At 35.9% G+C, this 15607-nt stretch overlaps 1 protein-coding gene across 1 annotated transcript in view; it reads left to right on the top strand.

The window, feature by feature from the left end:
- The window catches only part of LOC5580055 (leucine-rich repeat flightless-interacting protein 2), a 157114-nt gene that overhangs the window by 19592 nt on the left and 121915 nt on the right, over nucleotides 1-15607 (top strand). Inside the window, exon 2 of the mRNA XM_021844045.1 lies at nucleotides 14805-15590. Coding sequence (XP_021699737.1) covers nucleotides 15504-15590 — 87 coding nt within the window. The 5' untranslated portion in view covers nucleotides 14805-15503. The remainder of the gene's footprint in view (nucleotides 1-14804; nucleotides 15591-15607) is intronic.

Below are 15607 nucleotides of genomic sequence, written 5' to 3'. Positions count from 1 at the left end.
TCCCACCAGAAAATTTATCCAATAATACTTTTAAGATTTCATAGAGGACCACCAAGAATTTTCCTCAACTTTCGTCTGAAAATTCCTTCTTATCTCTCACGTACCTGGCGTTAAACTAGATCAAAATTTTAAATTTTTAAATTATGTTTATTATGTTCGTCTTTAAACTAAATTTTGTCAAATTTCCAGGGTAAATTTCAAATTCCTTCTATATTTTTGGAATCGTATTCATTGAGTTTGAAATACGGTTGTTCCGGATTCGGAGGGCCTACCTCATCCTAATGGTATTTGGACCCCATTTGTTTTAATGTTGGCTATCAACTTTGTGCACAAAATTGTATGAAAACATATTTTTTAACTGGCTTGGCGCCAAAAACGGTGACTTCAACCGATCGGTTCTAAAAAAGAAGATCAATGATTAGGTGGGATTCGAAGTCCCGACTCTTGTATGCTAGACGATTGCTTTACCAGCTAAGTTATTGAAACGTACGCATCTTGCCCTCATAATCCATTAATTTATTCATCTTCCACATCATTCGAGTTATTATACTGATGATTTTTGTCTATAGTTCTGATACAAAGCATATCTGGACTAAACCCTACAAAAGTTTTCTTTCTGAAAAAAAAATCTTAAAATACCATGAGAGAAATTGATGTGTAATATTGTTTCTCCAATATTCCCTTATAAAATCAAAATATAATTTCTACAAAAAAAACATTAAAACAATCATTTTAGAGGAAATTGCGATTCCTCCAAAAGTTTTTCAGGAATTACATAACAGATCCCTGAGAGAAGAGCTTCAGGAATTCTTAAAGTGATTCATCAAGAGATTTTTTTTAGAAATGCCCTTAAGAACTCCTTCAGAGACCTAATCAGACATTTATCTAAAAATTCCTTCTGCTGTTTTCCCTGGAATTTGTCTAAACATTCCTTCTGTGGTTTTACAAAGGATGCTTAAAGGAATACTTTCAAATCATTCCTCATGAAATAATCTGACTGAATTTTCAGGAAAACTCAGTATATTCCTCGGTTTATAAAGAAATTTGTTTTGTGGGAGGTTTGAGAAGTTCCAATTGTGTTTTTTTAGTAATTCTTCAAGCCAAGGAAATTTCTTAAAAAAAACCTTCGACTTCTCCCAAGAACTGTTTCTGAAATTTAGTCAGTGATTATTTTGAGACAATCTTTTGGAATGCTTCCAGTAAATTTTCCATCGTGTCCCTCACTAGATCCCTTCCACAGTTATTACTTGGGAGCTTTGTTTGCCAAAGTTGCCATTTTCGCATTTGTATATCGTGTGGCAGGTACGATTATACTCTATGCCCAGGGAAGTCAAGGAAATTTCCATTACGAAAAGATCCTGGACCGACCGGCAATCGAACACAGACACCTTCAGCATGGCTTTGCTTTGTAGCCGTGGACTCTATCTACTCGGCTAAGGAAGGCCCCAGGTTTATATATAGATAGTTCATTTATAGATTTTCTTGAGGGTCAAGCAGTTTCTCCAGGATTCATGTAGGAGTAAATAAAATATTCCTCAGAAAGTTTCACTTTCATTTACTTTACCCTTGGTTTTTTTTCGTCCAATGATTTCTGACAATATCTTAGTGGGATTTTAACAACGCATTCATACATTATTTTAAGATTTGTTTGAAAGAAGGAGGACGGACCTGCTGTTGTTGTTAAAACATCTAGGATACTCGACTGGACGGATTTTATGATTTTATGACTTTCGCAGTCTAGGGAAATCAAAACGAAAAGTATTTTACCCTTGATAAAGGCCAAATACAAAGTGCCGAAACGTCGGGAAAAACAAAACTTTCTTGATTTCTGCGAAAGCCATCCTCAAAATAGCCACTTATGACGATAAAGTACCACTGTAACTTCGATTGTATGAGAAGTAAAGCAGTTAGTCCCGAAATGAACTAGCTCACGGCTAAAAATCTCGTTAATAAAGATAAAACATCTGGAAGAATATCTGAAAAGAATCTTGAAGTAACTTCTGGATATTTTCATTGAGACATATCTGGTTGAAATTTCACAGAAATCCTAAACGAACATTGTCGAGAGCATCCCTAACAAATCCGTGGATGATACACTGGGGATAAAGTTATGAAGAAACCCATCATCAAATTTTTGACAGCATCTCTGAAGAAATTCTTAAAAGATTCTCAGGAAGAATTCATAGAGGTATCCTTGGATGAAAATACCGGAATAGTTAATGAATTTCTGAAGGAATTTATTGACTTCCTTAACAAACTGAAAAATCTCTGACAAAATAATTAAAAAAAAAATATCTGAAGTAATTTCAAGAGGTGTCTTTATGAATTCTAATTTAAATTATTGAAAACATTTTAAACATGTTTCAATAAATATCTTGAATTTTTTTGGAGAAATCTGTGGAGCATAATCATCGGGAAATTTTTGGTTAAATTCTTGAAGGCGAATCATTAAGAAAAGTCATGGAAGAACCACTGCAATAATTCCCGAAGCAATACCTAAAGTTATTTGTGTTGTAAATTTTTGAGGGTCAAAGCTATAGATAGCCCGAAGAGACGTGAAGCAAAACAGCAATCATGGGAAAAGTTTTCTAATAGCTCGACAACAGAATGATTGAAGTTCGCTAAAGTGAAAAAGTTTGAAATTCAACTTCGACATTAGTACAAAAACTTCACGATCGTGTAAATTTACGTAGTAGATGTCCGACATATTAATGCGACTAAAATAATGTAAATTTGAAGTAGAAATTACATAATTCTACGTTACATTGAATTCAATATTATTTGGATAACACAATTCCGTTACATTGGACACAATTTTACAAGTGTTACGCATTTTCAGGTGATAAAACTATCAAATTTCCGTCATTTTATTTTTTTATTCGAGTTGATTAGCATGCAATTCAAGTATTATCGTTTAATGAGAAATTAGTCCAGCACAAATCTTAATAAAAAAACAGTTCAATTTATACTTGTTTTTAATTATGAATCGTGGTTTACGGATAACCAGCCGAGTGGAAGTTTAACAACTACCGAAAAGCTAAGCATTACATATAATTTGCAATTGGATTAGATGGACAAATTGATGTGAAGATTTGCGAAAAAGTTACACGTCTTCTCAGTGAGAATCGAACTCACGACTCCCCGATCTCTAGTTGGGGCGCGTTAACCACTACGCCATGAGAGGACTCATGAACGCAGAAGTTAACCTGAATTCGATTTCAGCTCAATAATCACGTGGTTCTTTTTCGCAAAGTGCACCTCTTTCGGAAGAATTAGATGCCCATCCAAACACAACGCTTTCTATATATATCCAATGCCTAGCCCGAGAGCGCATTGTTTTTTAGGTATAGGAATAGCACACTACACTAGCCAGCAACTGCGCTGGCTGAGGTATCTATTGTGTGGGCTTCCAATGGGTCGCGACGTTCTCAAACGACCGGTTACGGAACATGAGTCCGTTGCTCGATAAATACTTGTTTTTAATTATGAATTCGTGGTTTACGGCTAACCAGCCGAGTGGAAGTTTAACAACTACCGCCGCAACTAGAGATCGGGGAGTCGTGAGTTCGATTCTCACTGAGAAGACGTGTAACTTTTTCGCAAATCTTCACATCAATTTGTCCATCTAATCCAATTGCAAATTATATGTAATGTTTAGCTTTTCGGTAGTTCAATTTATGTTTTATATATTTATTCAATGAAAATTCTACTAGTAATTAAAACCAATAAACAAAGGACTTTTTTCATAAATATGATTCTTTATAAAGATAAAAGGAGGTGCTTATTTGCCCGACGTTTCGACACGGGTATTGTGTCTTCCTCAGGGGGTACTGTAAGTTAATTATTGTACTATTTGTGTTGTAAATTTTTGTTGTTGTTGTAACTTTTCGTTTTTTGCCCTATGTTTTGTCGAACTATAACTGTCTGGTGTAGGTTTTTTTGAAACATACTAAAAGTTAAGAATCGTTAAATTTGGAAAGGTTAGGATGGTATTGAACTTTTAAATCTTACGCTACGAAAATCACTGTCTTTTTGTGCAAAACTTGTACTGGCAATGGCGCAAATTTTCTTTAAGATATTCAGTGTGTGATGTGCCCTATCGGCGTAATTGATTTCCTCTCATCTCTGCTAATTTCTCTCCTAGTTTGATCGTGTTCATTTCGACTCATATTTTTGTCTTGTTCATTTTTACTCTTATTGTCGTGCAACAATGCTGCATATGTGGTGCTGAGTCTATCTATATCTGTACGTTTGTTGGCTGTATGATTAGTGTTGGTGATATGGTACATTTCCAGAAATGGAAGTGTGGATTGTTTGTAGCTATGGTCGATAATTTGTGTATGCTCCAAATCGAATCTGTGATCGTGTTCAACGCAGTGTTGTATTAACGATGCTGTAGTATCTATCAGTGCTACCCTAGCTGTTTCGTGTGTCGTTGCGTAAGGTTTAATAGTTCAATTCCATCATAACCTTTTCAAATTTAACGATTTTTAAATTTTAGTATGTACCAAAAAAAACTACACCATACAGTTATAGTTCGACAAAACATAGGACAAAAAACGAAAACTATATTGTAAGTTACAACGACAAAAAAAATCACAACACAAATAGTACAGTAATTAAATTACAGTACCCCCTGAGGAAGCCATAATACCCATGTCGAAACGTCGGGCAAATAAGCACCTCGTTTTATCTTAATAAAGACTGCGTTACCGGAAAATGAGGATTAAACCATACAGTCGATACTTCACAAACTTATAATTATTGTTTCTTGTTTTCTCTGAGGTCGTGCTTGTCAAAAACATGAGTATTTATACGCGTTATCTAATACAATATTATGAGGAGTAAGTTATAAAACTAGTAAAACACTGAAAATCATAGAAAGCTACAATATAAATGAGGCATTTTAATTATTTTTTCCTTCTGAATTTCCAACAAATTTGAGCAACGGGGTGACAAATGTAAAATTTCAAATTTGTTCCGGCCTAATATGCCTTCTTTATAATGCACCCGTTCTTATGTGAAAATTCTTTATGTGAAATGCTTTATTTAACGTTCTTATGCAAAATGTCTCACTCCAACAGCAGCGCAATTCTGCTTCTAGTCTTATGCACAAGCAGACAACTTAAAATAAGATCAAGTGCATTGGCTTCTTTAGACTAGTACCTTTGAAAAAGCTATTAGGCGCACAAGTAATTGTGGATATAATCTTTGATTTTGAAATGTTTCACCTTTAAAAGTTGAGTGGAAAACGCTGTAGCATTCCTAAGAACAACATTACTATCATTCCATCAGTGACCATAAACACTGCTGTGCACTGTATTAAACGATGTTTTCCCCTCAGTTTGAGCCCCTAGATAAAGAGAAGAGCTGACTCAATCTTCAACTTCGTAGCTTAGCAACTTGTTGAGGGTGTCGCTGAGTCGGTGACCTCTCATTAAGCAAGTGCTTCATTAATATATCCTTCCCTTATCGTGAGTTACAGTAAATATGGGCGTGGCCGAGAATAGTGATGTTCATGCTTTTAGTAATCTTGTTCAATATTTGATCTGAGTTTACCAGAGATCAATTCTATTCCCTTGCAAATTTTCGGAGCATGAAATTTCATTCTATCTCAAAGGTTTAAACTATCGATTTGAAAAAGAAATATAAACTACTTCCATTACTCGTAAACAAAAAACGTAAAACAGTCGTAAAGTTCCATCACACAAACGAACATCCGCTTAAGGTGCCCTTACCTTGGAATCAATTTGAATACCCCCCTCAAGTGCTGAATCCTCGTTAATAACCAGTTGCATAACAACCCCCCAGTCCCAAAATAGTGTTCCAAACCACTTCGCCCCGTCGCCCTTCACCCCCATCAATTGCTGATAAAAAATCTCATCTCGAATTCCTTCCCATTTATGGTTTGGTGGAAATCATTGGCCGCACACGAACAACTTCTGCAGCACCATTGGCATTCGGGTACTCACTGTTGTCACCGTTGGATGCAATTTTTGCCTTCATTCGAATCCGACGAATATGTAAGTATAAACGTGCCACAGTGGTCCGGTTTCCTAAAAAAAGCTAGCCCCAATTTCTTTAAGTTGAAAACATCAATATCTGATAGTTTCTCCACAGAGATATCTTGAACAAAGCCTGAATTCTCTTGCCTGAGTTTGCCTAAACATTAGTGTTATGAAAAAGTTGAGAGTTGAGAGTTGTTAATATTTTATTCAACGAAAACCAAAAATTAAGACTATGCCTAAATTAGGGTCTGTAGCCCTCTGTAGGGGCCTTCCTTAGCCGAGTGGTTAGAGTCCGCGGCTACAAAGCAAAGCCATGCTGAAGGTGTCTGGGTTCGATTCCCGGTCGGTCCAGGGTCTTTTCGTAATGGAAATTTCCTTGACTTTTCTGGGCATAGAGTATCATCGTACCTGCCACACGATATACGAATGCAAAAATGGCAACATATGCAAAGAAAGCTCTCAGTTAATAACTGTGGAAGTGCTCATTGAACACTACGCTGAGTAGCCGGCTCTGTCCCAGTGAGGACGTTAATGCCAAGAAGAAGAAGCCCTAAAACATGTTCCACGACACTTGTCATGATCAAAACTTGTAAATATTAGGACTGTGTAATGTTTGTCATGATTCTTCAAATCTGGACCACTGAGCGTCCCGCAATCTACTACTAGGCCTATCCGCGAGTGAGTGAGTGGTGCAAGTATTTTGCCCATTGCTACTTTACGCCTAGTGCCCAGTCAGTGATGGCGACATGTGATTTGCACTTTCCTCGTCGTCACGGCGACTGCTACTTCTTGTGATCAAATCGGGTTGTGCGCAGAAATGCTAGAGGGCTTCTTGTTTGGGTTGAAGCTTCGCGAGAAGAAGACGTCTTCTTGCTGGAGTGGTTCCCAAACCTAACCCAGTTGTAAAAAAATGTATGTGAAATTATTGATTTTTATCAAACATCAATGAGCAAAACTTAATTACTGCGTCCACATTGCTATAATAAATTAACAGCTATCGGTCAAATCGTACACTTCAGGTTAATTATCAGGACTCCAATTCTGGAAAACTTCCTGTAAGATCTAATATTCTTCAAGCCAGCATTCTGGGAACAATGTTGTACAATATTTTCACATCTGACTTAGCTGAGTTCCCTCAGAGATGTCAGAAATTTTTGAATGGGGATGACACAAGCCAATTGTAACAAATATATAAAATGTCTTTATCAACTTTTAAACAGCAAATCGAAACTTTGTCTTAAGAACAAGCTTCTGATCTTGAAACAGATTTCCAAATGTGAATAGCTTGATTTAATTTTATCACATTTTGATTATAGTACTTAAAAAAACACCAGATACCAGAATACCATAACTAGTTCCGTTAAACATATTCTGCATTTCTCAGTATTAAGAAAGTTATTTGTGAACACATTGGCTGTTGGTCCAAATTGATTTGTGGACAGTTACTTTTTCATTTTCATTGACCGTGACCCATAGTTCGAACAACGCTGTCTTTTAACGCCATCAGTCGTAGTGGTGAAAAATAGCAGCGGAACATACAATTGCTCAATATTCTTATTCTTACAATTCTCGTTTCATGACTTTCTTTTTTGCGTGTGACAAAATTGTCGGAAACCAATATGTTGAGTGCCCCTTGAAATCGTACAATTTTTACGGACTTTTGCTGATCATGACTAATCCAGCTCTGAACCGGACGACAACTGCCGGTAGAGACTCATCGATTGAATGGTGGTTCTCAAACTGGATCTATTCACATAGCTGAAATCGGATTTCATAAGAGAATTAAGTAATTTAAGTTTGATTCCCAACAATTGTATATAAGAGCTAAATTGATCCTACAAAGTTATACAAAAGACCAATTTTAACGACGTTTGAATTTATCATGTGGGAGATAAAATCGCATATCGATTGAAAGCAACGATAAGGATATACAGAATTAATATATTTTTTTAATACCTGCACTTGTATCATTTGAAATATTACATAAATACATCTAGGCGTTATGTAATGTACAACACCATTGAAATAGTTAATAACATACTTATTACTTTGAATTTGTGGCTAAAGTTCAAATTTGTTGAGGCTCATTGCCTCTAGGAATACAGCCTGCATCACCTTCAAAATTTTGGTTTAGAACCCGCATTCCTCTTATATTACAACTGCTAGTCTGAGAATTCTTTAGTACCGTCGGACGGGGCTACTTTTGATTCCAGGGGCTACTTTGGACACTCACCTTTTGTATTTATTAGCAGCGTAAATATTAATCTGAGCAATTTTGTGTCTTCAGCACTTTTATTAACCAATATATGCTCTACCACTAGGCATGATTTTTTCTTGGAACAACATCAACAATAACAGGATAAACAAGAAAACATTTCAAAAAAGCCCGAATAAAAATTCACAAGGTATAAAACATTGGCTATACAAACATTGTTTGAATTTCACCCATGTCTTGGAAACTTATTGGGAGCATCACAAAACTAACGAATCGTCATGTTTCATGAAAATCTTGTGATTTGTTTTGCTTAAAATTGTTGTTTTATTAAAATAATTGATCAAAGGTCTTATTTTTGCGACCATTATTTTATTATAATGTTTTGGTTTGTGTATTTTACAACATAAAAAAATAAAATAAATGTTTGTAAAAGTGAAAAAGACATAAAACACATATATTTCAATACGATCCAATGCCAAATTCACAACATAATCTCTAAAAAACTATTTTTTGTCATATTTTACATGAATTTGTAGTACAGAACAGTTGCATCCTTCAAATGCCTAAATTAAACTACTCTTAAGCCAGCTCTAAACTGCTAAGAAGCTAAAAGCATATTACAAAAGCAAACTGACTTCTTTACGATCTTGTTAAACTTTACTTCTTTGATTGCGTTTTTAATGAAAATTACTTACTGGTATTAAATTAGTTACCGGTATTAATGTGATCCTTCAACATATCGTTCATATAACAGTAAGATTAGAAAAAAAGAGTTTTTGTACATCACACATTTATCATCGCAGTACCTAGTAGTTACGTCGTTCGTTTATGTCAACTTGAAAATCGAGCATTCGTAACTGATAGTTCCATTTAACAGGATGTTGAAAAATTAAGTTTCATACTGTAAACTGAGAATAGTGAATGGCATGTTTCGTTGAAATTTGTTATATATGTGTAATTGATTCTAGCTTTGCCATTTCCTACATTAAGTTTATCAATGAAAAACGTTCCATAACATCACAGTGGACGACAATCTATTGAATCAGTTTGAAAGGAAAAATCATTTCATTAGCAAATTGTGAAAATGTCCAGGGGCTACTTTTGTATTGAAGGACACATTTTTTTCGCTATTCAAGCATTTTTGTTATTTCTTGATGGATTTGCCTCATATTTTGCACATTTGTTACGTACATATACATCTTAAATATAGGCAAAAATTATCAACATCTATCCATAATTCTAAGAGTTACAAATCCTCAAAGTTAATGAAGTGAAAATGTCAAAAGATGCCCCGTTTGACGGTAGATCTAAAGACAAAATTTTGATTTTCTGTTATAGTTCTAGTAAGAATCGATCAGTTTTGTCAAAATTCAACAAGCAGTTTTCTTCCAACTAATCAACAAATCAAGAAAAACGAGAACGTCTGTTTATCATAATTCAAAAAATAAAGAAATTAATGTTTTTATTTTTCTAGAATTTTTGTCCGTTTTGGGAGAAAACTGCTGTTTGAATTTTGGCAAATGACCTATTCTAAATAGAACCTTAAGGTAGCCAAACAAATTTTCAACTGCACAGATCTAGAGAACCAGATAATAGTGTCATAGGGTAAAAAATGTAATTTTAATAAAGCATATCGCTTATATACTTGGACTATTTACAGCAAAATCAAATGAAAGTTTTTCTATCAAAGTAAATCGGGCTTCGGGTCGGTTTCGGGGTTAAACACAGAAAATTAAAAAAAAATAAGACAAGTCGGGTACGTGTCGGGTCTGCAAAACGGGAAACTCGACCATCTCTACAGCATTCGACATTTTTCGTGATGTTCGTTCGTTTCCAGGGTCAGCAGTCAAATGAATTCACTACATTCTCGATTTCTTTTTCAAATCAACATAAGTAACTTCATATGGTTTTGCGAAAATTAATAAAGAGAATCACAACCTGTATTCTAAAACTGTTTTAAAATTAATATCGAGTTGGTTTAGAGCAGAACATGTAGAATTTCGTCTGCAACACACGTAGGATCGATAAAGTAAGTTTATTTACTTTTCTGACTTGAGACTGTTTGAATAAGTTTTCGAGAATTGAATAAATAACGGTTTGTTAGTGGAGCCAGCCAGTAAATTAAAAAAAAAATCAGTGTACTTCAGTAAAAAAATTTAAACAGAATAAAAACGGAAGCACTATAAATACAGGGATACTTGTACATACATTTTGCTATACTACTATCGATGGGTATTATTAGTCGCTTTCATTTTTTATGGTAACGAAACGCTGATATTATCTTTATTGACAAACATACTAAGAAAATAACAAACTTTTTTTTATCATTTCTTGATTCCTCTGTTGTCATGTTAATGACGATACTACTTGTTACAATATTGAAAAAAACGTATATGTTCAACAATTGGGTTTAGAACTATATTTTTAAATATATATTTTTTTATTTCAAAATGGACATTACAGTACCAAAAATGTAACAGGAATAATGTTAAACAATCGCCTACGGTGTTGAATGCTTTTTTTAGCAACCTTTCTATCAGAATTTCCATTAAAATCAAATAACATAAAAACGTCTATCTTAACCGTTCAACATTAATTGGCGATTTACCCTACTGTTTTTTTTAATGTTCAAGAAATTTTTTTTAGAACACTTATTTTAAACTAGCTGTTACCCGGTACACTTTTTTATGCATTCTGTGATGTTTTATTTGACCAATGAATGATTATTTTCGAACATTTTACAAATTACCAATACAGTGGGATTCCGATTTTGGCATGCTCCGTTTTTGGCACCCCCCCTGATTTTGGCAACAAAAAGGATCAGTTTTCGGAAACATTTTTGAAAACTACTAAAATATGCAATTTTTTGTACATGTTATCGTGTCTTTTGCTCAAGTCATTTAAACAACAGGTCAGCAACACACCGACTACGTTCCAGAGCTCCATCGTTTTCGATATTCCCGAATCCCACCAAGTACTACGGGCTCACATACGCGCTTATTTACTTAGGATTGGACATTGGTTATTCATTCGCAACGTTTCATGGGATCATTAATCTCCATTAGTATCTCAACTAAAGGCCAACCTCTCTTTCGTATTCCAATTTTTAAAGAACTTCATAATATAAATTGTGTTAGTGATTATTCAGTTCTTACACAATTTATCGTGTTAGATATTCTATTAGACGTTCGTTTGTTTTTTTTTTGATACGATTCAACATTCTATGCAAAATTTGAAATCAGAGTGTTCCTTACTAGCTGGGTCTATGAGTTTCTTTACTATACCCTGGAAGACCCTTTTTAGGGTTGGTTTTTAGGGCGCATTTCAGAAATTGTCTGGAGTTTCCTAATGGGTTTCTTGCGGGATCCTGGGAACGCGTAATTGGTTATTGGGAGTGCTGTGCGAAATCTTCTGATTCCTACTAAACTCCTAAAATTTCAAGGGCATTTTGTGAATTCCTACTGTAGATTTCTAGTAGTATTTTGAGTATTTCTGGCAAAATCTTGGGGATTTTTAATAGGTTTCCAGAGAAATTTGGAGAGTATTAGTAGTAGCCTAAGAACATTTTCTTACAAGGTTTTAATAAAATATCCAGTTATTGAATAAAGGTCACTTATGAGATTACTAGTTTCATATGGCCCAGAAATATAAATAGTGTACATTAAGCTTATAAACAAATCTTTAAAAAAGGGTTCCGATTTTGGCACGGTTCCGTTTTTGGCAACTGAAAATTTCGACTTTGTTGCCAAAAACGGAATCCCATGTACATATTTTCGTAAAATCTACCATTTTTTAACCTCATTTCCTTGTTTAGACATTTACCAGACGAAACAAATCTGGTACACATCCGTTGAAAGATTATGCGCGGTGAAATTTGCGTCGTCTAGATTATCAAAAATGACATGCTTTGCCGAAGTCAACATACCCTTAATATTAGATGTTTTGGAGTTATTCAGGTTTTTATTTTATTTTACTTTTATGGATGTTATAAAGTTTTGGCGTTTTGAAGTTTACACGTACACGTGAAACACGTGTCAAATGTACCAATTGAAATTGAAACTTCGAAAAGAAACCACGTGCTCCGGTGGGGATCGAACCCACGACTTCCTGTTCGCTAGATGGGCGCTTCAACCTACAAGCTGCGGAGCCCCTTGAGAGACCCTGAAGCTCGAGAGCGAACTGAACTCGATTACCCCAAAGCACTTGGGATCATCATTTCGCAGTCTAAACTTCGTTCGGATAATTGAGATGTACATCTGACATATACATCGTCGTGTACATGTATACGTCAAAGCGAGCGAGAGTTATTTTAAGACATCGGCTTCGCTGCCTACCAATCACTTATTGGTCAGGATTTTATGGATGTTTTTTAGTTATTTTTTAATAATTAGGATTAAAGAGTAGGTACTGTAATTCGGGGCAACATTGATAAGTTTTTTGTTTATTTTTTAGATATTTCATTTGAAAATGCATTACTACCATTACAACCCATCGTGACTATATATTACATATTGTTTTCTGTAAGAGTTTTAGGCGATTTTTTAATCAAGCTTGTGTGGGGAAACATTGATCACACATGTAAATTATTTGTGATTATACTTCAAATCTCGCGTAACATTTCAAAAGGACCAATCCTCAGACTGAGAAAATTCAATTCATTTTCAATTCCTATTTCTCAGTATTCAAATCAATCAATATGATTTCTTGCTAGTTGAGTGACGATTCACTATTACTACACGCTAATAATAGATTTTATTCTGAAAACTGACAAAAATGTGGAAAAAATGATGAGTTTGAATGCTTGGCCCATATTCGATTATCAACAAAGCATGGGCCTTTTTTGTTGGCCAAAATTGAATTTTATTAGCGTGCTTGGTCCAAGGCTAGGCCTTTTCGGTTTTCAATAAATGAGCAAGAGAGAGTCATTGGCCTCTCACTATGCTAAGGCCAATGACAGTTTGCGAAATTTTGCGATTGTAGGCCCTCTTGATGGAGCGAGAACCGATCATTGACCGTTTCAAGCAAGGGACCAATGAATGATTTGAAAACAGCGGTTATTGGCCGTTTTGAAAATCGAGTTTATAACGGTAAGTTTTGTGATTATGTTGACAATGGTGTTGGGAGATTTTATCGAATGGTATCAAAACCCGATTTGTTTACAATTTGATCATGGGCCCTTTAGAATTGTTACGCGAGAAATACCGATACTTACTACTCTTCATGTTTTTTTTAATTAAATGTAGGCTTTTACCTAAGGAAATTTTGCATTCTTTGCAGTAATTCATTATTTTTTTATCATTTACGGAATCCATGTGAGGCACGAATCTTGTCATCCATACTCATGCAAATCATTGTATCGAAAAGTTGAAAAATTTACGCATGAACGAATTTTATTCTTCACAATTTTTTTATAAGCTTATGAATCAATACGAAAATGTAGAACACCATTCATGCATTGTAGGTATCTGAAAGAAAAAAATTGATTAAAACTATTTACGAAGAAACTCATTGCGATCAATGTTACCCCACTGATCAATATTATCCCACCCCCGTTTCACGGTAGTACTTATTCCTCCTATTTGCCCCATTAGATGTACGAACGATACAATGTTGTCATTCTATTGAGCTTGAGCTTGATTGGCCGCCCATGGTTGCTACTCCAGTATCGCCAGATCAGCTGCACTTACACAAGGAACCAACCAGATGATTGCATGGGACTAACAGACACCCTCAGTGTATAACTGCTGGTGATGAGGGGAAGGGGGAGGAATTGATTATGCATTTAACTGGCTCCCACAGTGTGTGTAGGCCTGGTATAATTTTTATGACAATGAGGTTTGGCTGTTGGTTAGCAGACTGCCTAGGTACCAGGCGTCATAAAAAGCGTGCTATAATGATGGAAGAATGGAAGCGTAGGGAGACACCTTTATTGTCCGTCTCGGGTTCTAGCAAATGCTATGAACAGTGATAGATTAGGAGTGGAAGATAGAAGCAAGTGAAAGATACAACTACAAAGTACGAGGAAAGGGACGAGCCTGGAATTGAACCCATGACCTTCTGCTTATGAAGCAGAAGCGGTTGCCATTAGACCACTAACCCGTCAATACAATGTTGTCATTCTATTAACACAAAACCTCAAAACATCATTATGGATCAAACAAAATAATGGAAATGTTCGTCAACTTCGCAAGAATCCCGAATTAATTACATCGATTTAATAATAATTTATTGAATTTCACGTTCTCATTTATGATCCTTCGCTTGGGAAACCCTGCTTTACTGTATACGAAGTACCGCATTGATTCGAAATCCTCCCCCCGAAGCATACCGGTGGCGGCGTTTACTACGGCGCTGTGCATTAACCAAAACCGTTGAATGTTTAATGTGTGTATTTTCTTTCTTCTCTGATTTTTTCCATATATGTCCTGGATCTTGCAATCACGTTGTGGCCCTCAAAACAACATCAACAACAACTCCAACCGTTCCCCATCATCTCTACAATACCAAAACGCCAACAATCACGACCACTCTGACACATCACGACCATCATCAACCAATATCGTCATCGTCATCGTCCTCAGCGGTTAGCAGTTCGCTTCTCGTAGGCTACACCAGAGAAATAAAGTTACCATCTGGGGGTACCTTTGACCACCATTAGCCACCCACCTGGTCCAACGACAGTTGAGGAATCTCTAGCTAGCTAATTAGATTAACCCAGACCACGTGAGAATGATCGAACTGTGATCATACCGTATCCGGCCAGGAGGATACTTATCTTCATCAGCGAATCTCAAGCCTACGACCACAATTAGGTTTAATAGTTTGAACACATCTCTCTGTGATTTAACCGTGCGATATTGCATTTCATTTGTATTTATATAAAATTCGAATGTTGATACGTTGTTGCATTTTAGTTTTTGTATGTAAGTGTTTGAATCTGTGAAATTATTTTACTCGTGCCCTCCATTGCCGAAAGGAAACAAGTGTAGTGTTCCAAGGGAAGCTCTTTCGAATTCCGCAGTGAGAGGATTGAGGAAACCCTGAAGGTCCAGCTGTGTACGTAGTGTGAACAGAAAAGCAACAACTAAAAGAAGAAAAAACGAAGAGTTTCTCAAGTAAGAGTCAGAATCGCCGGTCGAGTCTGACCGACTGACCGAAAACTGCTCGACTGGACACAGACAACTGCGAGGAGGCAGGGGTGACGACGAAGGAGGAGGAGTCTATTAGGTGTGGTAGCGTGGTTGCGGCTGTTCGACAAGTTGACGACCGGAAGCGATACGATGGACAGTCCCGGCGCTGTGGGAAGGCGTCGTGGAAACTCGCGAATCAATGCCGAAGATCAAGCGCTCGACCAAATCGCCAAAGAGGTAAGTGGTTCGATTTT

This window comes from Aedes aegypti, chromosome 1 (genome assembly GCF_002204515.2).
Source record: "Aedes aegypti strain LVP_AGWG chromosome 1, AaegL5.0 Primary Assembly, whole genome shotgun sequence".
In the NCBI taxonomy this organism is placed as follows: Eukaryota; Metazoa; Arthropoda; class Insecta; order Diptera; family Culicidae; genus Aedes; species Aedes aegypti.
The sequence above is the reverse complement of the archived record's forward strand: the minus strand, read 5'-3'. Positions and strand labels throughout refer to the sequence as shown.